Source organism: Ornithodoros turicata, chromosome 2 (assembly GCF_037126465.1).
Source record: "Ornithodoros turicata isolate Travis chromosome 2, ASM3712646v1, whole genome shotgun sequence".
Taxonomy (NCBI): Eukaryota; Metazoa; Arthropoda; class Arachnida; order Ixodida; family Argasidae; genus Ornithodoros; species Ornithodoros turicata.
Window position 1 is genome coordinate 11,124,232 of NC_088202.1, and position 26,075 is coordinate 11,150,306.

Here is a 26,075-nt window from a genome sequence, read left to right on the forward strand (position 1 = left end):
TCTCCGCTACGGCTACTTTCCATAATATGGAAGACGTGGAACACAGAGAAAAACAGCGTGATAACGGTGGAGCGGAATTTTTTTTCTTGTTATTCCCCTTAGTTACTTGTTAATTAAGCAGCCTGATGTTGTTGATGAAGATGATGATGATGATAATTGGAGTTTTAATAGCGCACCGACAACACAGGTCATAAGCAGCCAGATGTGACGATCTTCCTCAATTTTACTCATTCTCACAAGCTAAGCGCAATGTTTAGCTCACATTTGTGAAACATAAACAGGTATGTATAACATATAAAATATATGTATAACATACTGTATAAAACGGTCTACGAAGCTACTTTTCACCATACAATTACAGTAATACCCCTTTATTTCTCGAGCCCTTAATTTTCGCGAATTTCGCGAAATCGAGGAAATTCGCGAACTTTAAAGGGGTTGCGACAGGCCGTCCCAGGTTATCCCAGATAGACATTAGATAGAATTACCTTAGCTTACACAGGTTGCCGAACGTCGATCTAGTTATTTTCTCACATTAAATAAGTTATGCTGTAGGTATATGGCACATATGTATGGTTAAGTTGTATTTGAATGTTTACAGTGCACTATCTAGTAGGATTTTCCGTTGATGGGCTCTTTTAAATAAATAAATAAATATAAGCCACACGAAATGAAGAAATAATATTATTCGGGAGCACGCCAAGATACTTATTAATGCTTTTTGCACACTCGCTTGGTGGCAGTACACCAGCGATTAATTCTAAGGCAATTGATTGTTTTCGTTTGACATGTTCAGTAGAACGGCTACACGACTTTTTTTTTTGTAAATGATTTATTACGGAGGGCGCAACCTCACGTGGTAGACCCTTTCTGATGAACTCATACTCCCGTAAAAAAGCGTATTAGACGTATAGTTTGTGGTAGTCAAACGCGTTGGAAGCGAAGCCGCCGTGTGGGTGGAAGAATCGAAGCAGGGGATAGGCAACAAAAGTAACTCCTAAGTGCTGTCAGACCTAAGCTTTGATGGAGTATGCAAACAAGCTATATGTTCTTCTTGGAGACGCTGGCGAAAGCATGAACAAACAATGTGTCATTCGTCTGATCATTTTTACCACCCGGTAGCTACTTACTCATGACACAATGAGTGGTCGTTTATGATGGCAGTTGCTCCACTTGACCACAGGGAAAACTGATCAATCCGTCGACAGTAAGCAGATGGAAAAGTTTGACGTTAGGATTCGTGAATATCTCGAAGTAGTGATACACGCACTTTGTGCTGCATGCTGGCTGTATACATACATACATGCTGGCTTAGGGTACATAAATATTACACCGTCTTTAGACGTATTCGGTAACGGTATGCTTACTGTAACACGTTGCCTAGAAAAAGGTACGGTAGCGATGTGGTATTTACGTTACTTTTACTTGGTAGTGGTAGCGGTATCGTGTTAGCTTTTGAAATTAGTTTATTGCGCTACATTTTTGTGCAGTGGCATGTAGCGGTGTTTCGTTATTTCGCTTTGGTAGCGGGTACAACGCTGGTATAGGCGGACGCTCTGCCGGGTGGATGGGGTCTTGACATGTACTCTGCTTGACATTGTAGCTATGTGCTGCGATGATGCGTGTGATATGTGAATCACAATGCGTAAGGTTTAGTAGACTACGCGTGATCAGCGCCACGTAAGCCACACCACGCCGAATTTGAACCGTTTCTTTGAACTTTGTTGACATCTGGTCAGTATACTTACCACTGTTCATGTGGTCGTCCTGCTTAACGAATGTAAAATTCCAACATACCCGTGCAGGTCCACTGGCTCCTTGTTAGTTGCGTGCTCCAGCAATGCATCCGCTGTCCGGTTGGCGACACCCACAACCTTGGGTACGATCTGAATATTTCAAGAAGTGGGTGAGTGTTATGTTCTGGAATCTCATTAAGAAAATCATATGTTTAAGTACGTGCACGACTTCCTGCACTACAAAGGACTTAAATAATAATATTAATAATATAATATTATTCTATTTTAGTGCCATTAATAATAATAATAATAATATTATTATTATTAATGAATCTGTCCAGAAAAAGTTTCTACACATTGTACATAGCGTGTTTTTGAGAAAGAGCCCTGACTTTAGAATGTACGTCTACAGGGAGATAATGTCATTTCTTAACCTCGAACCACTCTCAACGCGACGCCGTTTTCACGATGTTATGTTGTGCTCTAAGATCTTACACAGTTTTCTCGATACACCATATTTATTACATCAGCTTCATGTCGTAGCACCTGTCAATGTAACCAGACACACGAATATATTGTACCCATCCCACCATATGCCTGCTAATCCGATCGCACCTATTCAACAAATGACAAACGCAGTTCACCCCTCTCTTGATACCTTTAGCTCCCATACAAACGTTTTCAAAACTCTCCTCTGGCGTTCACTCAATAACATGTGAAGTTGTACAGTTTTCCCCCTTCCCTTTTACTGCCATGTACTGTATAATTGTATATCTGTATGTCTGTACTGTATGTATCAATGTGAATATCCTCTTGTTATGTTCCTGTTCCTGTATATGTCCTGTATATGTTATGTTTTGCCTAATCTGTATATGTATATATATAAGTACTGCATTGTCTACGTGCGCCAATACCAAGGCTTTGGCTGTTCTTGGGCACGTTAATAAATTTATTATTATCATTTATAATATTATCATCATTGGTAGGAGAAGGGGGCAAGTTCAAATATTTTTTTGAGAAAACTGTCCTAATTCAAAACGTACTTGGAGGTGCAGGCGTTTCAGTGCACTAGCTGCACTGAATACTGTAGCACTCCCTCTGGACACTGTAGAATAAAAATGACGCGAATATTTAATTAAATATGGTCAAAATTTTTAATATGCAACAGGGGGCAGGTTATTTCAATATTCCAAAACCTTCGAGCACTTAGGAAAAGGCTACAGGTATGCCCAAACAATGAGTGTTCCATAAGGCAGAAATCAGGGATTTGCCACGCAGTCATGGCGAACGTATAATAGGTCTTTGTTACTAGAGTCCCAATGTGACCAGCATTTGAAAATCTTGCACTGAACCCAGTCTTGGTTCGGTTCGTATTTCTCATGTCACACCAGACAGTAATATTCCATGAAGTCATCCACAACAGTATTTCAGCGCCGTTTATCGCTGGAAGTCCTATAGGCTTTGCTCTGCTCGACGTTTGCTGTGTCTTCTTTTTCTCTGCGATGCACATACCACCTTTGCGTTTCCAAGTTGAAGCTCTTGTTGTAATTTGCCCCATTGTAGCATGGCACCAGTAACCACCATTTTGGCCGAGGGAGACGCCATAAATTACTAGATGAAAGATGGAAGTCACTGAAAAGGATTTGACATATCTTCTGGATTCCAGAAGAGGTGGGTTCGAGTCCTACAGCTGGCTAACCTTTTGTGCACTAACTGTACGTTGACCTTTTGGCACTGTGCTCCTTCCCCTCTCACATTGGGGATGCAGGAAAGACGCGTCTCCGAAGATGCGCAATGAACAAAATAAAGGAAAAAATGGTGTTCCTTCACGAATTTTTTTGCCGACGATCTATCGAACGGATTTTTGTTCTGAAAACGACTCCAGTATCAGGTGACCGAACGGACCAGATGTTCCCATTGAGACAACTCTAGGTTTTATGATTAAAAAGTTTATTATTGGAAGTTAATTAAGACATTGCCTTAGGAGTTTGCTAATGCCCTCCTAAGGAGTGCCCTTCAGCATGTGCTATTTTGCAATTGATTTCATCTCGGAAAAAGTGATATATATATATATATATATATATATATTTCTTTTTTTTTAATATGTTCGCATTTAGCTGGGACACCCTGTGTATATATATGTATAAGAAGACGTGTAAGAAGTCCGGCAATCGCACGATTTGCACACTGGCACAAAGTGCCGTCTTTTTCCTATACAGGTATGTACTCACACGACCACCACTGCTCACGCTGTTGCTCAATCGCTCCCAATAGTAAAAAAAACAGACGGGTTGACGTGAATGCCAGTTGAAGGGCGAACTTCTCGAGCACACAATCACCATTTCGCGTCGAGAACGTTGTTGAGAAGAATTCGTAGTTGTTTCCATCGTCCAATAGCTCTGTGTGTTACCTCGGTCGAACGGAGCCCTCATAGCCGACCGCCATAACTGCATCTTCTCGTAAACAGGAAAGTCAGAGAAAGTCCCAGTTTTCATCCAATAAGAAGCACGATGACCCATCTACGTAGATGAGGCAGGTTTTCCGCATGTACATCACAAAAATGTCTGCGCCCGTGGCTTGTTTTGGTTGCTTTGATTAATTAACTTTCGTAATAGGATGTTGAATGTTATGTCAATATTTTATGTCAACAAAGAAGGTGAAGTCAAGATCGCTTACCACGCGACGGAATCACGTTCATTCTTAGATCAGCCTTCGGAGCTGATCTGTATCCTTAATCTCTGTCCTGTCCTATCTTCTAAATAGGAAGACAAACTGAAGAAACGAAGGTGCACTTCGGGGGCATGTGGATGTGCTCGTCTTGAATATCGCAACCGTTTCAACGTATCGGTAAATAGGCGTACCTCACCTTTAAAAAAGCTTACTATTGTTCCAGTGCACACCGTTTGGTTCCATTTTCTCTCCGATGTTAATATCGTTCATGGGCGGCCCAGTATCAGCGGCAGGTAACTGTGCCCAACGTGTTTCCGAGATGAATCCGATATATCGGTGAAGCACTGGTTTTCGGTGCTTGCTAAATTGCTTGGCTTCTTGACGGGAGTGTGCTGGGCAGCTCTGAAACCGATGTTGAACCCATGTTGCAGAACCACTGTCAGTACTCGGTGCCAACAAGGCCACGAACAAAATAGGCCGCGCCCCGTTTCTGGACCGGTGTCGGCTGTGCTGCACGGGCGGCCCACGTCTGTCTCTAGCACCAGCGGGCAAAACGCGCGGCAAACAAATGACGTAACCCGCCGGCTTCCATAGTCGGAAACGTGCTGGCCTGCTGAGCTGAAGATCGGGAATTCGATCCCGGCTTAGGAAGGTAGCAATGTGTGTGTGTGGGGGGGGGGTACATAGGAGATTTCCTGCACACGTCAAAAGAACCCCAGATGGTCCAAATTATCCACAGTGTTACCCTGTGGTACGTGCAGTATGTCGCCACACAAATAGGCTGACTCCCCATGGGTGTAAGTCTGCTGCCAAGTATCAAGTGACGGAACCATCATTGTGTCTGTACGTTCCTACCTTCTAATGGTACGCAAGACTGAAAAGTGATCAGACCGAAAGTTCGCTCCCTAGCGTAATTGAAATACGTATGTCAGACAGGAGCGCGGAAACAAATGTCTGCGAATTGCTGCTTGGCTAGTTATGGTATGTTGCGTACTGTGTATTAAAAGATATTAGGCTAAGTCCGGGGCATATATACATACCGCTTTGAGCCTCGTCGTCGTGAATGCTGTGCTGAAAATGCTTCTGTTCTTTTTCCATTCCTCGCCGTTTGTCAAGAGAAGGGAACGGTCCCAAAGCGGTTCGCCAACTGGAGCATGCTGACAAGATGAAAGAAAAAAGTTCTCATTCAGCTTCACGACAGTTATATAATTTCATTTCCTCTCTGTTAAGCTAAACTAAGCAAAACTAACCAATTATATAACACACAACACGAAAAATTGCTATTGGAGAAGTCACAACAAGGCATGTACAAATAACTATAGTAATTCAGAGCATCATTTTTTGCCACGTTCCGCCCAACTTACTTGCATGCAGAACGCGCTCTACCGGTGACAACTGAAGTAACGCAGAGCGCGTGTCCACCCGTAGATGTCACGTGACGCCCCCACTGCGGTCGCTCCCGCCGTTCTCCTTGGGACTTGGACATAACGCGGTACAAGCAATTGCGTTACTAGTAATCAATTAGTTTTCCGAGCAAGTAATTTTCCAAGTAATGCGATTACAATTTTGAGTAATCGGTTACAAGTAATCGATTACTTTTCGACTAAGCTTAATTCACATAAAGCATTTTGCGTGCCTGGGGACACCTTAATCCCTTCCGACCGCGAAATGCTGTATATACAGTAGATCAAGCTTGGGGTATAGTGAGTTCTGTTGTGAAGACTGTAGATGACGGGGTAGATGACAGAGTGGGGAAGAGTATCTACTCTTCCCCACTCTGTCATCTACCCCATTGCTGGTGGTGATGCGGGGAATGAAATAATGCGCCCCTTCACAATAAGGATGGAAGTCCTTGGTAGGAGATCCACAGAGAGGTCGTTCAGAACACTAAGTTCGTAATTACGATTGTCCTTTCTCTTCGACACTATCATAGCGACTAGATCTCCTGATTTATCGCCATGGCTCCAGCTTTTCGGAAATGTTGATGGAGAGAAGAAGTGGAGAGAGGGACCGAAGCGAGCGCAGAGCGCAAAGGCGGCGTCATGCTTTCGCGTGATGCCCTTGCTTCCGAGGAGACGTATGTTTGCTAGAGATATATACAAAAACGAAGATTCCTGCGCCGGGCGCTCACCCTTTGCGAAAGGTGAGGACTTACTTGTCGTCTATTCGCCATCACCTGGCTCGTTATGCAAAACTACAACCGCGGCAAGGTTTAGCTGAAGAAGAAGGTTGCGTACGTAGAGCAGACAGCAGACCACGTATGAGCAAGCGGCGGTAACCATGATGGTGATATGGTACATGCCATTCCCTCCTCTCCCTATGGTAATGCACCTTTAATCCGCATCTCAGTAGACGATCTCATCTGTGTATGTCCAGGTCTCTACCTACAGACTGGATTGAATTTTGCAGTCATTACACATTTCAATCACGTCGTTAAAATGCAGGATGAGGGCTACACCACTACAAAGTATTCAGACTGCTTTTGTCTGTAGTCTTATTACGAACGCTATCATCCCTTAAGGCCGGTGTTGCCCCCGCTACCGAGACTGACTAACGGAATGCCGCTCCGCGCTATTTCAATAGCGCTATACTAACGCCGCTACAAATTCGAAAATATACAGTTTCTGTGCATCTTACGTTATCGCCTTTGCGCCCATAAGGGATAGCGTTGGTGATTCTGCGCACGCGAAACACATAAAAAGAAAGCTAAAGTGTATAGTTAGACTCGTTGGTACAGTTGCATCTTGAAGTATGCATCTGGGCACATGACAGGAGACCTGTGTGTCTTTCGTCTCCTCGTGTTCTTCGTATCCGTGTAGTTTGCTCCAGCCATACGTCAAGATAAAAGAGAGATCTTCGCTCGGTGCACAGAACCACCACGTTATCCATTACGGGGCTCTTAGGGCCCGTACGAGGCCGCACGGTCCACGCTGCTCACATGCGGTAAAGATGTGCGGAACCGCCTGCGGCTTGCCACGCGTATGCATGCCGCCCGAAGTATACCAGCTCCGCCCACGACTCCACAGCGAGATCTCATGAAATACGAGAGATCCTGAGACTGTGTCTGACAAGATGGCGAACGACAGCTAGGTCGAGGTATTGACTGTACGTTCGTATTCTCACATGTGAACTTTTGCGAAATCAACACCATAGACGCAAGAAATACAGGCTTTGGGTTCACTCGCTTTTGCGATAGCGCATTATTTGCTTGTGAAGCATGTTTAGCTTTCACCTTCTAATCCCTAATGACAATCTATCATACCATAATGACAATCACTACCTTACACTTTACTTACCTGTACTTCCGCATTTTGTTCCAATGTCGGACGAAAAAGTTATATTAATGCAACACTTTAAAATGTAGGCAGTATGACATGTGCTGCCTTCATAAATTCGCCGTTTGGAAAAAGTGAGCTCCGACATACCTTCCAGTCAACGACGCTGTCAATGCTCTCCGTGCTGGGAGCCGGAAGAAAATGCGAACGCCACGCGACTTCCGTTGACTCCCTGATTGGTCGAGGATGCGCGGTATGCCGCCAGAAATCGTGCACTGTGCGGTCCAAGAAAAGCAGAAAGCGGTGGCAGCTTTTTCCTGCCATGCGGCAAGAGTTTACCGCGCCGCGCTCGCGTGTTTCCGCGCCGCGCACATTCTTCGCATGTTAGCACGCGGCCTAAACGTGATGATCTTGCATGTAATGGGGGTTAACTAGGTTCCACGTTGTGTCACGGGGGATTCTCAGCTCGGTCATATAGCGTTATGGGACGCGTACGGTAACCACATGACGCGTTTTCATACGCATACCGCCTGGAGCACGGTTGCGGGAGTTTGGGATTGGTTGAGAACTGTCGGGACGTCGGGACAAGCTCTTTTTCCTGTCATGCCCTGTGCATTCTGAATTGTGCAGATGTGACCAAGATGACCGGGTAAGATGTGTGGATCTCACTTTATGTCCCAATTTTGGTTTCGTATTTCCTCTTTTGTCCTCCTCAAGTGACGTATGTTGCCTTATTTTTTGCGTGACCTTACCATTCTGTCGACGAATGAGGAGAAGTCCTTCATGTAAACTTCACGGAGCAAGTCTGGCTCTCCTACAACTAGGCAAGGGTCTGTGTCCTGGTAAGATCTGAAACATGATGTTATAGTTGCACACTGGACTCCAATTATGGTCATGGCAGTACGAAAGACAAAAAACAAAAAGTATATCACCTTTTTCGCAACCTCCTCTCTCTCAACAGCCCCTCTGTTCCATCCAGCAATATTTTAAACACATACAACATACGTAATAAGCACTTTGGATACCGGGAAACATCTATGTAATTATGGATTATGAATGCTTTCTTATGTATTTCGTAGCAGCCTACGTCGAGAAACTCGATTTGTGAAGCCGGACCACGCGATTCTTGTAACATCCCCCGAAATCTTCCCCTTTCATACCCCAAGTTGGCTGATTCAATTTCGGACTGTGCAGGCAAGGAACTTAATTGGTGGTGGGACACAAGTTGCTTAGAAACGTCGTCTTCCACGAGGGACGTCAAATACGGTGTGCCGTGTAGTCGTAGTTCGGTGCACGTTAAAGAACCCTCCTGGTGAGGAAATTAATCCACAGACCGACAATTGTGGCGTCGCTAAGCTGAGTTGTATCGCGACGTAAAGCCACGAATTATTATTATAACATATTACACTCCAGCACTTGGGTAGCCTTGCATGGAGGCTAGCTCCCCGGTGGAAGTTGCCCGGGGCATGTGGTACTAAGGCACCCCCACGCCTCCCTGTGCTCCAAGATAATATAGCATGTTTTAGTTCATCGGATGCACTTTACGAACATGCGATACCATAAACGACGCTGTCAAATCCGAGCTCAGCAGCCAATGTTATATCAGTCACTTCAGAAGACGAGCACGATCGGCTGATCCTGTTTTCAGAACCGTTATGGTTTATACCCCTGTCACACGGCACTTTAAATGCCGATTGAATCCGATCCGCATCGAGTTTCTCAAGAGCGTTCGGTGCGCGATGCTGCTACACGGTCCAACTCAATGCGTATTGAAAGCTTGGCTTGCCGACTGACGGCACTAACAGCGCTGAGGCAATACGCTGGGATTGACAAATATGTTCCTAAAAAGTCGAGAATCAACGCATCCGCTTCCGCATTGTGCTGTTTACTATCCCCTTACGTTTTTTTTTTTTTCGCTAATACATCTTTATATCCCCCCCCCCCCCCGCTCACGGGGGACGCGGTGTCGAGATTAAACAAATTTGCAAACGCAGTCGCCCGTCATAACTAGACTGAAACCGTAACCGTGAAATTCCATGGGCTCACGAGGAACACTTGCAAGTTAATGTAATGTTTTTGTTTAAAACAAATTAGCTGAGTTCGAGGAGGCCAATGGCAGTCATGAAGGCGTTTGAGAATCTCAATCCCGTTTAACGAACTGGATCAGGTTACGCAGGATCGGAGCTTCATCCTGCTCGAACATGTCCGTGTAGCAGCACCAGATCCGCATTGAGCGCGATGAGCATTGGCTCAATGTCGATTGAAAGTGTCCGTGTGACAGGGATATTACACTTACCGATCTACTGGAAGTCGCTATTCGGGTAAGCGATCTCGATCGTTCTGTACGCTTTACACGGGCGTTAGTTTTTATCGGCACGATGAAGTTTAACAGCGTCAGATGTTCAAGAATATATAGATGCTTAACAGCATCAAGTGTATAAACAAGAAAATGCTTGATATCAGCCATCTCTGAGCAATATGTATAGGACGTATATCTGATGCGCTTACCCATATAGTCGTCCATATTTCTTGTAGTCATCAGTCACACTGATGTGCACTGGCTGCAAAGAAAGACCAACGAACTACTCATTATGATCTTCTATGTTACATCATGTGGATACTGAAAACTCCTGCATAAAAGCAAAGTAAAGATCGGCGAACAGCCGAATAACGTAGCCGCAAGAACGCACCTACGTGGTTCTAATAAATTCCTGTTACGCGTACTGGTAACTGTAGAATTTCTGCAACAGTTATTTTGTTATCAACTGCTTTTGGTCCACAACTCTGCCTGTGCCATAACTGTCTGTGTTCAACAAGACAAGTGAGATCATTTGAGTCCGATAAAAATTTAAGGCAATATCGGGATTCTTCATATCAGTGCCAGATTTAACGATTGCTAAAGGAGACCGAGGACATCACAGCCCCTTCCTCACTCTTTAATAACTACAAGAAATATATAAGGACAATAACAAGGGATGTTCAAGCGCAGGGGCAACTCTCTCTACGCTGTCTATGTTTCGCACTTACCTTTGTGAACATCTCGTATACGACGCGCATATACTGCCAAAATCCTTGGTGAGGAATCCCCTTGTCTTCCCAATAGGAGAAAATTTTCCGGACTTTCCTGAAGCAAAAGCGGGGGAGAAAGAAAATGAAGGATATTTGAATGAGTTAGAAACGCAACACAATTTCCTTCAACGTCAATTTTTCCGGACAACGCACCCGACATTTAAATTAGGCGAAAATTACGAAAAACAAAAGAGAAGAAAATGACGCGAAAATTACGGTACATCACCGTTGTCATTGCAACTTTGTAAAACGTGTATAAGGAAATGTACTTGAAAATAAACATGAATTTTACACACGTGCCTAGCACAAGTACCTAGAGTACGTGTGCTGAGATCTTTCGTGTGGTCTTCGTGCCGCAACAAGGCTGCCTGCATGGGTCTGGTATACGACAAAATCGGTAGTGTTGCCTGTGAAATCGCACGCACGATCCCCCCAGGACGCACCACAGGACGCACGATCACCTCCTGCGATAGTCATGCCGTTGCCTGCCTGAGAGTGACCGACTACGGCAAGCTGTTCCACCACCACCGTGCGATGAAGACGGTGCCCTAGCTGCTGTGGTATCAATGGTATATATTGCTGTCATACAATGTTGTACTCGCCGCATCCCATACGTTGATACTACCTGTATTTCTCTGAAACATCGATACGTGAGTGGGGCGCGATTGAACTCGAACCTGGGTGCTAACCGTGCGTGTTCGTAGTAGCGATCGAGCAGTTGTCTTTATCACTGCATGTGGTTATGGATCTCGGTGTGGACACAGGACGACGTCAGGCATAGGGCCTGTACGCTACCGACGGCACTCTTGATAAGCAAAAAAAAAAAAAGCAAAGAAAATGAAGAAGAACTGAGACAATAACGATGTGACGTCAGTGAAACACTGTCAAATTAATTTATTCCTGCCCTCACTGAGTAATTTTTCCTCCCTCGAAGAGTTAAGCCACACTTCTGGACACAAAAAATGTAACACCTACATTTTCGAAAAGAATAGTTACGCTATGTAAGAGTGATCTCAGAGACAACGATTTTACATCGGTATCAGAGTTGGGCGTTCTTTATTTTTAATGCGATAACAATATTTGACTATCCCCTCGAAAATTTGTGCGCTCTGCGCCGGAAACTCAGCTTGGACGATAGATGGCGCCACGAGAACTGTGGGCGCGGAAAAGTTTATGAGACGGTATTAAACTCCACGGTAGCGGTGCAGGGTAGTCCGTACATATCTTACGGAATGAAACAGCCAGGAACGATACACAGACACAACCGAAAGATATCTATGAACCAACGAAACTATGTCGAAATGAGCGGAACTCCTATCGGCTCGTCTGTTCTCCTGTATTGTGTGCAGTGGCGTAGCCAGACCTCCAAGGTAGAGGGGGCTCGATACGAAAACTCCCCCCCCCCTCGCTGATCCTGGGTGACATACTTGTGCACACTGCAAAATGCGGATGAAAAAATAAATAAATAAAAAATAAATGGAACGAAAATAATTGGTTTGGACGTTCACAATACGATTACATGTATAGGCTGTCATGGCCAGGGTTGGCTACCGGAAACGGAAACGAGAAACGGTAATTACCGAAGTTCAACAGGAAACGAAAATGGAAACGGAAACAAACTTTTGTTAGTTTTCACTACCAGAAACCGAAACGGAAACGAAATTCAAAAGTGATAACGTTAACGGAAACCAAATTCGCAGGACGTTTCCCTCAGTGTTTTCGCGTTAATATGAAAATTATATATATCCGCACTATTCTTCGAGTCATCATTCATTTATTCATTCGTTTATTTTCGGGACTTTCTTTCGTGTTGAGCCCACTGCGCAGCAAGATGGACGCGAAAGTTTTGGATGACGTGCTATTTTTGCGCACGAGCGGATACTTTTGAAACTTAAAGGCATGTATTTCCGCAATCTAGAGAGGCATCTACTTGCGGTGTATAAGATTCTTGACGAACTTTGCATTAAAGTCTTTAGAGTTTGTGTTTGGTGTGGCTGTCCTTTTGCATCCATTATGTAACTAGAATGTCTCACACGAAAAAGCCAAAACCAGACAGTACGAGTTCGGGATGAGAAACAGAAACCAGTACCGAAATTACCTTAAAAACGGAAACGTAATTCTTAAAAGGAGGAAACAGAAACCGCTACCGAAAATCGTCCAGAAACGGAAACAGAAACGGGAACGAAAAGCCGAGTTTTTCAGTTACCGGAAACGGGACCGGAAACAATAACGTTTTCGGTAACCAACCCTGGTCATGACCAATGAGGTGGTGTCACGAGATTGGAAGTATTTTGAAAAGCTAATAGTTTGCAAACTATTCAAGAGCGCTGCTTAGATAGACGCCATGAACTGCAAGAACTTTCGCGATCGTCACACTGTCCCCCCCCCCCCCATATATTATGTTCTCCTCGGATTTGCACGATTTGCGTGGGTCCGTCCGTGGCAGGTAGGGGGAGCTCGAACCCCCCCCCCCTCCCCCCGTGGCTACGCCACATCTATCTAGGAGCCATGGATGTCCGCATTAGCCGAGATTTCAAGGGCAGACCGCACATATCTCGATATGTGAACTATTTTTTAGTATTGTTTCACCGAGAGGGGGAAACTACGGAACAGCCCATCAATGAGTTACCTAATGCCTACAAACAACAACAACTTTATTTTCGGCCTTGGAGAGTGGCGAGTTTCATCGCAACAGGCGATACTCTACCCCAGTGCTTGGTGGAATGGGGGGAATAAAATAACGAGCCCCTTTACAATAACGATCGTTGTCTGATGGTGTCCAGAAATGTCAGAAGAGCTTTGAGCGCAGAGCGTTGCTGGGCTGGATTGGGCCAGGGACCAAGCAATTTCGGTAGGGAGAAAGGGCGAGAGTCCAGCTGACGCCTACAATGCCTAAATGGCCAAGGCCAAACAATACAAGGACAATACAAGGCCAAAAGCCTACAATGAGAACCTAATCAATGAGCCTGACCTAGAGAGCCACGTGGACATTATGCATACTGTACCCACGCCAAGGTCTGATACCATGAAACATTATCATACAATTTAAACATAGGCAAGTGCGTGACACAGTACTTGATAAGTGCAGAAAGAAACGCATGACGACTTTTGATCTCGGATTACAGGGACAAAATTCTGTTAATGTCAACGAACACCTATGTCCCGCACTGAAGCGAGTGCTCGGGCTGGCTATTGCGAAAAAGAAAGAATCAAAGCTTGCTTTTGCCTGGATTAGAAGTGGTAAAGTTTATGTTCGAAAAACCGAAACGGCCCCCGCCGTATGCGTGTACACCAGTGACGATGTAAATAAAGTAGCTGGGTAGGCAGCATTCCTTCCCTTACGACTGTGACTGTATCTAATGCAGTTTTTGTCCACCACGTATGACGCCCCTGATGCATTGGTCAGACCGAGCAACTCGCTTTCGTTTCTTCATGTCAACGTTCGTTCATTACGAAACAAGACTGATGAATTACAACTACTGTTGCAATCTGTAAATTTTTCATTCGATGTTGTCATGTTGTCAGAAACCTGGTTCCGGATAATGAGGCATTTTCCATGCCCGGTTATTGTAATTTCTATCTTAACAGAAAAGACAAGTGTGGGGGAGGAGTATCTCTACTGTTATCAAAATGTACTGATTATGAGATGATAAGTTACTTCTCTTGCATCACCGATGATTATGAGATGGTTTGCGCAAAGAATAATACAACTGTCTTTGTAGTAGTGTACCGACCTCCTTCTGGAAATGTTAGTACTTTTCTTCGCTTTATTGAAACCCTGTTCTGCTTTATCTCTGTTAATAGGTACACGTTATATATGGGCGGTGACGTGAATATAAACTTACTTTCAAACTGTACGCCATCTGTTGAAATGTCGACACTCCTTGATACATATGGTTTTGTCAATTGCATTAAGCTACCAACGCGCATTACATTACATTCATCTACACTGATTGATATATTTATTACAAATGCCGACGTAGGTACTGTTTGTGCTGGCGTTATATGCTATGATATCAGCGACCACCTCCCAATATACGCCTTTATTAACACTCGTCGCGTTCTGCGTACCAATATACTACACGTACCAGTCCATTACTGACACTAAATTGGAGAAATTTAAAACTGCGATACAAGAAGCAGATTGGAGCTCCATATTGAGCTGTCAGTGCGCTAACGAGGCATATTCTAAGTTTCTCCATCAATTTAAACAAATTTTATGACTGCAACTTCCCGTTTAAGACGTGCAAAGTTAGTCGTCGTACGCGTAAGCCCTGGGCTACTCCGCAGCTGGTCAGACTTATTTCAGAGAAAAACAGACTGTATCAGCAATTTATTGACTCTAGAGATAATCATATACTTCGTCAATTTAAGGTTTTTCGTAATCACGTAACCGCGGCCATTAAACGAGCTAAATCAACTTATTTTAAGAAAATTTTTAGCAATGCACATACCCCCGCTACCACATGGAATGCGATAAGAAACCTTACGAAGACAAGTCGCGACGAAATTATAAGTATCAAGGTCGACGGTCGTATGTTACATGGACATGAACTCTGTAACGAATTTAAACAACACTTCGCTAATATAGCAATGCGCGCGTTCCCTCAGCCTTCCAATGACGAAATTGTGTGTGCTGCAATGTCCGGTAATGCAGTTGTCCCCCTCCATTTTCTTTTCTCCTGCAATTGATGCTGAAGTGTATGCGTCTTTTATTAATAGCAAAAATAGCAAGGCATGTGACAGTGATAACATTCAAATTAAGCCGGTTAAGTTCATCATTGACATCATCGTTCCAGTTCTGACCCATATCTATAACCTCTCTCTCTCGACTGGTGTTTATCCCGATAAAATGAAAATAGCTAGGGTTATTATTTTACCTAAACCTGGCAACCGTAATGACATTGGCTGTTACAGACCCATTTCAATCCTTTCAATATTTTCGAAAGGTCTTGAGAAACTGATTCATTCTCGTTTTAACACAATTTTTTTCTCTGCATAATGTGATTACAAATTCTCAGTATGGTTTTCGTAAAGGTTACTCGACAGAAATAGCACTTTTGCACCAGAAGAGTTCTTAATAAAAAACCTTGAAAGGAAATTATTTACCTTAGGGATATACATTGATTTTACAAAAGCTTTTGATTTTCTCAATCATTCATACTACTGCAAAAACTGGAACGTTATGGCATCCGTGGTACACCACTATCATTACTTAAATCCTACTTTCGCAACAGATATCAGTATGTCACTAACAACAACTGTACTTCGGGTATGCTACCACTGACTGCTGGCGTGCCCCAGGGCAGTGTCTTGGGAGTTGGGACCACTGTTATTCAATATCTATATAAACAGTATTGTTACTACCTCACAGCATGCACTTTTTTCATGTACGCAGACGATACGAGCGTATTTTTTTACCGGCACTAACGTTGATGAAATTGTTGACAAAACAAACTTATCTCTTTCTAGTATTAACACGTGGTGCAAGAGAAACTGCCTTGCCATAAATGTTGTCAAAACTAAAGGCATATTATATAGGCCCAAAAATAAACCCGCACTTCTGTCACTAAACATTGTCTTAGACCATCAACTCATTGAGATCGTAAAGACTGTCAAAATACTTGGTGTGCATTTTTCGGACAACCTCACATGGGATGCTCATATCGGTTATATCAAATCTAAAAATAGGAAAGGCAGCGGGTATACTCTGTAGGACATCGCCATAATTTACCAAAAGATGTTATGATTTCTATTTACAATTCATTGATAAGGTCGCATCTATCCTATTGCCATCTTGTGTGGAGCACCACCCTCTCAAAATAACATCAAAGACCTGTATCTTCAACAAAAGCGCACAGCGAGGGTGATTGCCGGTGTGCCACCTGGCTATCACACTGCGGAATTATTTTACACAACTTCGTATCATGAAAGTTCATCAATACTATGAATACACTCCTTTTGAAGTTCTACTAACGGCCGTAAAAAATAACAATTTAATAATACTGTCACTTTTTCAACCTGCAGTCACAGTTCACCCAAAGGACACGCCAGGCAGTCTACTGGAATGTACCCCGCTTGGTACTAATTTCGGTACTCAAATGATACAGTATAATATAGCAGCAATTCTTAATAAGTACATCAAGAACGGTATCGATCTTGCGAATACATCATTTACAACTCTAAGAGCCATGTTTCAATTCTGACAACTTGCAATTTCTCTTGCGACTAATATTTTGTTACTACGCCTTGCATCAGAGTCATCTCTGTAACTTCTATTTCTGATTACTTTCGTTACATTTATCTAGTTTTTGTTTTGTTATGTCTGTTATTGTGAATTCACATTGATGCATTGCTAGTGATTTGTTTTGCGATTTGCTTTATTATAGTTTGCTTTATATAGTTGCACAATTGTTGTGATGCTGCTGTACGTTATTAAAGGGGCGTGCACTCGTCAAGCTGCAGTATTGCCGCTTTTGGCCGCCTCTAATCAACTGATGTAACATGTTGTGTCTATAATAAAGAAAAAAAAATGAGTTGAACTTCCTCGAGGTGTTTACAACACATTCGAAAGGACTGAAGTTCACAACTGAACTTCCAGCTAACGGGTGCTTACAGTTCCTAGCAGTTGTCTCGTGTGGTTCTGTCTGTGTATCGTTCCTGGCTGCTTCATTTCGTAAGGCTATTCAACGTGACTTCCCTGTACACATTCCCGTACACACCTCGCGTGCGGAAGGTCGCTTGACAACCCGCTCCGGCTAGGAGTGCCTAGTAAAGCATAGCACCGGCGTGTTTCCTAGGTGAGGTTAATGCGAGGCAGCTGCGGGCATTGTAATGCTACGTTATATTACATCTTGCTGGCGAGACTGCCAAGGCAGGAGAGCGATGTCTGCTTCGTTGTGACGTGGACATGCCAACATGAACAAACGGCCGTTCCTGGACTTCCCATGTTGGTGGCCTTTGTTTAAGCATTGCAGTAAATGCAGTCAGGGATTTCGTCATACGCACAGCTTTCATGTAAATTCTTCAGATCATTAAAATCAATTGCTCTCGAAATACGTATATTTCAGCACTCATAAGCCGTTAGTATATGCATATGCTAAATCTATGTACACAACGAAAAAGAAAGAAGCCAACAAGTTATCCTCTAGTTCGGGTCAGTGCGTCTTATTTCTCCACGCTAAACCGCAGAGCGCGTTATCCCCTCTAACATTACATCATAACTCATTGCAATTCTGCTCCTACATTTGACCGATATCTGCAAACCATTATGCGCATTTTCTGAGCAGTTCAAGAATTGCTATTATATTACTCCTCGTTCCATCAGCATGAAGACAGTTTTTTTCTTCCTTGGAATGTAGCGAACAAAGACGCTGCTACAGTTTATAAAGAATAGTGTCTTTGAGAATACAAGCTCAAGGGCGGAAACTTCCTGTGTTGTTAGTCTCACACGGATGTGATCAATGAGAGGTCCGTGAGGGAGGGGGGTATGTTTAATGCTGAAAAAAAAGAGAAAACAGAAGGGAAAGGTTAGCATTGATGTAGGCTTGCTATTCCCAAAAGCAAACAAAGAAACAAAAAGAGGATAAAAGCAGCAGAGACACAGAGAATTATGAAAAAATACAGAAGAAGAGAGCTCCTTCACTAATCGTTGTGCAGACAGTCATATAGGACGTATCAGAGAGTGCCCAAGAGTTTAGACTCCCGAAGGAATCGTGTCAGCGCAGCGTGCTGAGTAGGGCCAAGTAGCACCGCGAGGGAAAGCTCTCGGTAGCCTAGATGAGCGAGACGGCGCCGGAGACTCGACCGGCGATCTTCGTGCCGCTGGCAGGTAAGGAGTATGTGTGGCAGGTCAGCTTCTACGTGACACGTGAGGCAAAGAGGTGATGGATGTTGGCTCATCTTAAACGGGAGGAGTGGAGTTCGTGCCACATTCAGCCACAGCCGATGAAGCAACGATTCCTCGATGCGCGGGATGCGGCCAGGCACAGGATGTGTCATTAGCGGGTCAATGGATTTAAGGAAGGTATTGGTTCGTATAGCTTCTTGGTGAAAGAACTGCGTGCATTTGGCAATAAAGCGGCGGATTTTCAGCTGGCACATAGAGAGCGCAAGGGGAAGGAGAGTCGGTTGCTCAGTGTCGTGGGCTTGCCGAGCGAGAGCGTCAGCACGATCATCGCCAGAAAGTCCGACATAGCTCGAAATTCATTGGAAAACCACGCCGTGTCCCAGGGATACAAGTTCGGCGGAGTACATGGCGATGATTGTGGTGTAGGTATCATTGATGACTGCAGCAGAGTAAGAGGCCAGCGCCTCCAGAGCCACTTTACTGTCGGTGAGGATCGTCCAGTCCCTCCACGCCAACGAGGAGACGTGTCTCAAAGGGGTCAGTAGTGCGAATGCTTCGCCTCGGCAGATGACATAAGACTGTCTCCTCTAAACCTCTAGACTGTCCTCCACGTCTTATTATTTTACTTTTATTCAACTTTGCAGCCGTCTGATATATCAACCTCTTTAACCTATATATATATATATATATAATTGAAGAAAAATAGCATAGGTTCTTTGGCTGCACGTTGAACATATGTTTATAAGTCCAAAACGTCGCCACACCAGCATTGGACAGCTGTTTCGGCCTTAACAGTCCAATGCTTCCAATGCTGGTGTGGCGACGTTTGGGACTTATAAACATATGTTCAACGTGCAGCCAAAGAGCCTATGCTATTTTTCTTCAATTAATACTTTACTGGCTTCGCACTGGGCTTTCAGAGGTGAGTCACTCACCCTGACGGGAGGACATCACGTTCCACGTGACCTTCCGACGCCACTCGCTCAAACGTCGCCTACCTACGCATTGCTGATGAAGGCTCAATAGGGCCCAAAACAGCTGTCCAATGCTGGCGTGGCGACGTTTGAGACTTATAAACATATATATATATATTCAATAAGGATCAGAAGTGGAGACAGTGCTTCTACAGGACAAGGAATAAAAGGGGAACTTTATTAAAACTAAGAGGGGGTATTCGACGTTTCGACAGCAGCGCTGTCTTCAACAGGAATGGGATATTATGGTGACGCAAGACAATTCCAAAGAATGAGAGGGGAATATGTGCAAGGGGAGAGGGCAGCACACGTGCTTTGTCAAACAAAGGTAAAAGGGTACAATGAATCACAGGCAGTCATGTTCTTTCCTGGGGTTTCATGATTTCCTGGGGTGACCAACCAGGGAATCTGAAAGAGATACCAAAGAGTGTATGTATTCTGAGATAATTAGGAATTTAGGTTGCGAACGGTTGAGAGGACGCCGGGGTCCTCGTTAATCTGGCTTTTAAATTTGTAAATCACGAACGATTCTCTTTCTCTAAGGGGTGGGGATGGAAAACCCGATTGCAGAACGAAAATGGCTAACATCCGTTCCCGCGGGAACATCGATCTAGTGGAATGTACTCTTATTCTACCCCACTCCTTCAACCGCCGTCGATCTTATCCCGACAGGCGCCGTGAGTTCCAATGTAACCCACGGGCGTACGGATTCAACATGCGACTGCGACACCTGTGCAAGCGATCGCCGGACCTCTACTTTCTGGACCACGGCTTTCACCGACAACCCCCGATGAGAGTCCTAGCAGCCGACGGCCTGCACCCTAACTTCGAGGGAGTCCGGCAGATAGCACACCGAGTGCGAACCCTACTGCCCCGGCTTCTACGTCGGCTGCCTGTCCACAAGGAAGGAGTCACCGGGACGCCTGATCCAGTATGGCCCACAATCCAGGAAGCAGCAGCGAGCAGTCGGAGCCATGTCCACGTCCAGAAAACGTCCAAGAAGCAGGATTGACTAACTGGTGAGTCTGAACCATTTTATCCCGGCGAAACTACTAGCAGTGACACTCAGGCATTTTTCCAACTCAGAAAAATCGCGGACAAAATTGCGCGCTACTCCTCTCACCTTAATACTCTGGTCACTTATGAAAGGAGTGGAAAATTCCCGCGAGGACTGCAGATTCGTAAGATATCTACGTTTCCTCTTAACCAAAACCTTGAAAAACAGTGGCTATCAGCCCTGCACAATACGTCCCTAGCCCTAACCAAAATACTAATTACGCAGTGTCAAGATACAATCAATTCCCTCTCAGAGGAGGCAAACACAGTCTCAAACGCAACCACCTTATCTGAGTCTCATAGAGCAGAACTAGACGAGTTCTTTCAAAAGAAACGAGTGAGCCTAAAACTACAGAAAGAAAAAAAGCTCACTCTGGATAACCTACAACATCGTACCGCCGATAACACAGCCTCAAACGCGCCCAATTTCTTGTCCACTTCTGCCGTAGCCTCAAACCCGAACCTGCAGCACGTCCCTGAAACGCACCTAAATAATAATTCCCCTCCAATGCGTGATGCCGACCGACTACCAAAAGATCGTAACGTTATCAACCTTTCCTCCCGTGAACTTACGAACTCCGATCGTTCCCTACTTGGTAAAGGATTATCGTTCTGCCCTAATGATGCAAGAGTGGATGAATACCAGTTACAGTTAGATCTCGATAACTTTGCCCGGAGGCTACGGCTTGCAGAATATTTTCATGAAAAGACAGAGTCGAACAGCAATCCGTTTCGTATAAAATCAGAGTTCACTCCAGAACCTAACCGAGACATAAAACCGTTGATTTGTACATTAAAGCAGTTCAGAAGGATATCTTCCGTGCGTATCAGGACATCGCCAAACGCAAACTCAGGTATAACCTCACTAAGCAGGAGCAAGAAAGCTTGTCGGCATTAGAGAACGACAAGGATATCGTAATTAAGAGGGCAGATAAAGGAGGCGAGATAGTTGTAATGGATAAACAAACATACGTTACAGAAGGCCTCCGCCAACTTCAGGGCGCGGAATTTTACAGACCTCTGGAAACTGACCCCACCCCCGAAATTAGTGCCAATGTAACCAAAGTCCTAACAAGGTTGAAAAACGCTAAAAAGATTGACGAGAGCTTGTACCAGTACTTACCCCCAAGGGACCCTACGTCTGGTAGATTTTACATGCTCCCCAAGATACATAAGCCGGGTAACTTCGGAAGGCCGATTGTTTCCTGTATGGTACAGCCACTGAGAATCTTTCATCGTTCGTGGATCATCTCCTCAAGCCCATCCCGTCTAAATTCGACTCATACGTTAAGGCCACCAACCATTTCCTTCAAGATATACGTAAAATAAACGTTCCCCCTAATTGCCTGTTAGCAACTCTAGATGTCACTTCCCTGTATACTAACATATTCCCCACTCAGATGGAATAGCAGCAGCAGAGTGTGCGTTTAAGAATCAACCCGATCAGGGTTATGATACGTCCGTCCTCACGGAACTCCTGAATCTGAGTCTAACATGCAATAACTTCGAATTCGACGACAAACATTACATACAGGTCAATGGTACAGCAATGGGAACAAAAATGGCCCCGAACTATGCAAATATCTTCATGGCATCCTTGGAAGAACCGTTCCTCAAAAAATTGTGCACTGAAGCCGATTCCTAGATGATATATTCATTATTTGGCCCCACTCCGAATGCGACCTTCAGTTGTTTGTTAACGATTTTAACCAAGTGCATCCCACACTCTTAATCTGGTTCCCTCTAACGTTTCTCTGAAAGCATCTAACTTGTGAAATACAAGTTATTGGTGCTCGATGTCAAGGTTACAGCCCATTCAAAGGTTACATGTGGACGTAAGCTGCCCTCTTACAGGTTACATTGCGAATGAAACAGTGGCGTTACCCCTAAGGACGGCGTTACGCTTTTGGAGAGGTTACCAGCGTTAATTATAAAAGCGAAGTGGTCCGCTGTTTCGCGAAAGCTTCGTACTTATGTTTGCGAAGAAAATCTGCTAATTTGCTCAGTGCAAGCATTAGTATTTTCCATGCGATTTATAACTCTAAGCTATTTCATGGTTCAGTAAGGTAAATGCGTATGAGGTCAGTAAGGTAACAGTGTGAACTCAAGCGGCAATTGGAGTGGACTTATAGTGCAGTGATTATAAAATATGTGCTCCAAAACAATTTTAAACCGCATAGATATAGTGATCCACTCGAGGGCTTCATTCAGAGATTCCACTTGCTAATTATTGCGTCATGTACCGGACGTATGGAGAAGCTAAAGTCGGCAGGTGGCGGTTGAATGGCAAGTGGCAGTTGGCAACAGCGTGTATCAGAAAAAAGCGGAAGGAGCGTTTCGCTTGCTGTGTGGTACCTCGCCGCTTCGACATCCGTTGCATTGGAAACAACGGAATTCAAAGTCACATAGCAAGTAACCTTCCGTATTTGCTATTAGTTTCCTGCGTAGTTCGCTCTCATGTTAGTGTAGTGTTGCATGGGTGAAGCTCGCGTGTGGATATATGATGTGACGGGCGCACACAGACATTCGAGGTTTCACACGGTGACGTTGCACGGACGCCGGCTGTGATTGTGATGCATTTATTGGAGAAATGAATGAAAATGGACGTGCACTGGAAGTAGCATGCTGTTATTGTCACCATGCACGAGCCAAGCATGCAGCTCTGACTGAAACAGGTTAGTAACACGAGGAACGCGTATGAGCAGTTAGCTTGATGCATGCGTTGAGCAGGTGATTACGTTACATTAAGAAACTTCTGCATGCATTCGCCTTTAGTGATCTCAAAGACGCATCATAATTGCGACTGTTTCTTCCTCGTCCTGAATTAGACGTCCGTTCTTTCCCTGTCACTATTGTTTAAGTCCATTCCTGACCAGTTATTGGAATTTGAACGGTCGCTTACTTGTCGTTTTTTTTTTTTTTTTCTATCATTGTACTGAAATATCGGTTATCATCACTTGGTTGCCTGTCACTACATGACAGAATCCCGAAAGGGAGGATAAGCGAGCTGCGCGTTTCCACGTCAGACTTAACATTTGGCGCTTCGCAGGTCGATGTGAACTTGAGACCTCATGAGCGTCATGATGACAAATGATGACGTCATTTTTAACGTTACAATTGAATTCGGTGCAGTAGCACAGAAAGTGGATAGACTAGAAGCACCCGATATATAAAGGTCTTGCAATTTGTGCAGATTATTGCAGTAAAAAAAAAATATTCTTCGCAGGTGACCCATAGCGCAGCTCCACTGGTTCCAACTTTGATGGACACAGCCATGAGTTTCCTGACAGTATCGTGGCAGATGGTAAGGAAATAGTGTGGGTAATGGTTCCTGCATGTAAACAGTGGGTATACGTGTAAAAATGAAATAATCAGCTAGCCCCCTTTTGACGTTGCGGTTTATATTTAGGTATCTCGTGCCACAGAAGTACATACGAACAGTCCAGCAGAAATACAGCAGCAGCCCAATCCCAGTCTATAACTCTGCAGAGGGTCAGAGAGATAGCAGCAAACCAGGTCGTTCCCACAACTCTCCGCAAGCTCGGGATTCATCGCAAACCAAGGCAGCCAGCCAGCCATGTACGAACCCATATTTGCCAACATTGTAGATTGTCAACTAGGTATTTCCAGTGCTTTCGTGACCACGTTGTTCAGTGTGTTGGGTCTGGCTTTCTCCCTTCTTGTGATACTTGTGGGACAACATTTGAAACCATCTAAACATACAGACATCATTTGAATTTTTGTATTTAGTTAAGCACACGAGTACAGGATGGCAGCCAGCCAACAGAATGTATAGGTGAGCTACTTGAGGACATGGAAAGAACAGATCAACGTTCGCAGAGTAATCTGAAAAAAATTGGGCTATTTATGCCGTAACCCAGAGGGCCACCACATGTGCCCCAAGGTGGTTGTCGATTGCGTTGTAAGCAGCATAGAGGAATTGTTTCAGGAAATGGGTGTGCAGATTGACACCACTTTGGTAAAATCAGATCAGGTTCGGAAATTGCGTTTATGTGGAACCCGATTTTTTGTAACGTGCCTTAAGTGTAAAATGCGTTGGAGTTCTTTATCTCATTAGACTTTCATTTAGATGATTTTTCTACACGTCATGTGAGGATGACTACGAATTACCTATTTTGCTATAGTCAAAAAGTGACTTGTCAGCTCAGTTCCTTTATATGTACGTTCAGTGCAACGTGTTCTGCACTTTAGTAATACTCATATTTCACATATGCTTTTTTCTACATGATCCTTCGAGTATATTTTGCTCCATTGAAGAGGAGACTTGTCAACTCGATTTTGATTTTTCAGTGCAAAGTGTATTGCATCTTGAACTTTTAATATTACTCCTATTTAATATGTTACAATTCATTCTTTGAATGGTCTTTCCATGTGTCATATGAAGATGATAAAGAATTTTACACTGTATTTTTCGAGTATTTTGCGTTGAATACTATGTAATATGAACCCTTGATAATAAAGTAACTCTGTGTTTGTAAAGAAAAGCTTAATATTTTCGCTGAGCATTTCCTGCGTTTGATAGGGCAAGGTGTCCTTGAGAACGTGTCACAACATTTTAGTTAATCAAATACTTTACATAGCGGCATGCAGTGAACGATATTTAGTTCCGTGAGGGTTTTGGAAACTCATGACATGCGTTTAATTTGTTTTCAGTGGTTCCATTCTTACTCGTTTTTTGCAACTGACCTCCACAATTTTTTTAGTATTGTGAATTTTTTATTTTTCCAAAAAGATGCGCGTGTCGAGTTTACTCCGCTTGAAGTACAGGCAACTCGGCATCCACGACGCATAGTAATGATTACCCCATACTGTTAGCACACATTTCTCTGTGGTGTGCTTCTTTTATTAGGAGTTCGTGCAATGTTGTCAGGGACGCCTCACCCCGCCTCCCTGTGTAGATGGCTTCACTGAATAACTTTAAGATAAAGGTTACAAACGTAGCAACGCAGTGGGTGGGTATAGGTTACACTTTAACCTCTGTATAAGAGTTACATGGGCAGCAACGTGGAAAGCGACTACAGGTTATGCTTTAACCCGTGTACAAGGGTTATTCAGAGTATAGGTAACATAGTTACCTCGAGAAATAGAGGTAAAAAGTTTGCAAGTGTTTTACTTCTACGAGGGGCATTCAAGTCAAACCGGGACTTTTCTTTTGTCGCAAAAGTAAAATGAACTTACAGACGAGAAATTAGTTTTATTTTTCAACGTAATCTCCAGCTGCACTAATGCACTTGTCCCAGCGTTTCACGAGGGCTTGGATGTGAGTAGCATAGAAATCCTTACCGGCGCGTAGCAGCCATGATCGGACCGCATTCTTGACTTCGTCGTCGCAGCTGAAGTGGTGGCCCCCAAGGAACGCCCGAAGAGATGGAAATCGCTGGGGGCGAGGTCTGGACTGTAAGGGGGATGTATGGGGGGAGGCAAC

The 26,075-nt window shown here is 44.1% G+C and overlaps 1 protein-coding gene and 1 long non-coding RNA gene across 2 annotated transcripts in view; one reads left to right on the forward strand and one right to left on the reverse strand.

Moving 5' to 3' along the window:
- The window catches only part of LOC135385194 (cytochrome P450 3A41-like), a 120,398-nt gene that overhangs the window by 64,449 nt on the left and 29,874 nt on the right, over positions 1 to 26,075 (reverse strand). Inside the window, exons 2-6 of the mRNA XM_064614388.1 lie at positions 10,709 to 10,805; positions 10,190 to 10,242; positions 8,434 to 8,530; positions 5,447 to 5,563; positions 1,798 to 1,886 (exon numbers count right to left, since the gene is read on the reverse strand). Of these exons, the coding sequence (XP_064470458.1) occupies positions 1,798 to 1,886; positions 5,447 to 5,563; positions 8,434 to 8,530; positions 10,190 to 10,242; positions 10,709 to 10,805 (453 nt within the window). The remainder of the gene's footprint in view (positions 1 to 1,797; positions 1,887 to 5,446; positions 5,564 to 8,433; positions 8,531 to 10,189; positions 10,243 to 10,708; positions 10,806 to 26,075) is intronic.
- On the forward strand, positions 1,693 to 24,914 carry LOC135385195 (uncharacterized). The gene is made up of 4 exons (XR_010420341.1): positions 1,693 to 1,906; positions 20,246 to 20,592; positions 23,856 to 23,933; positions 24,039 to 24,914. It is a non-coding gene; the product is annotated as an uncharacterized LOC135385195 (long non-coding RNA).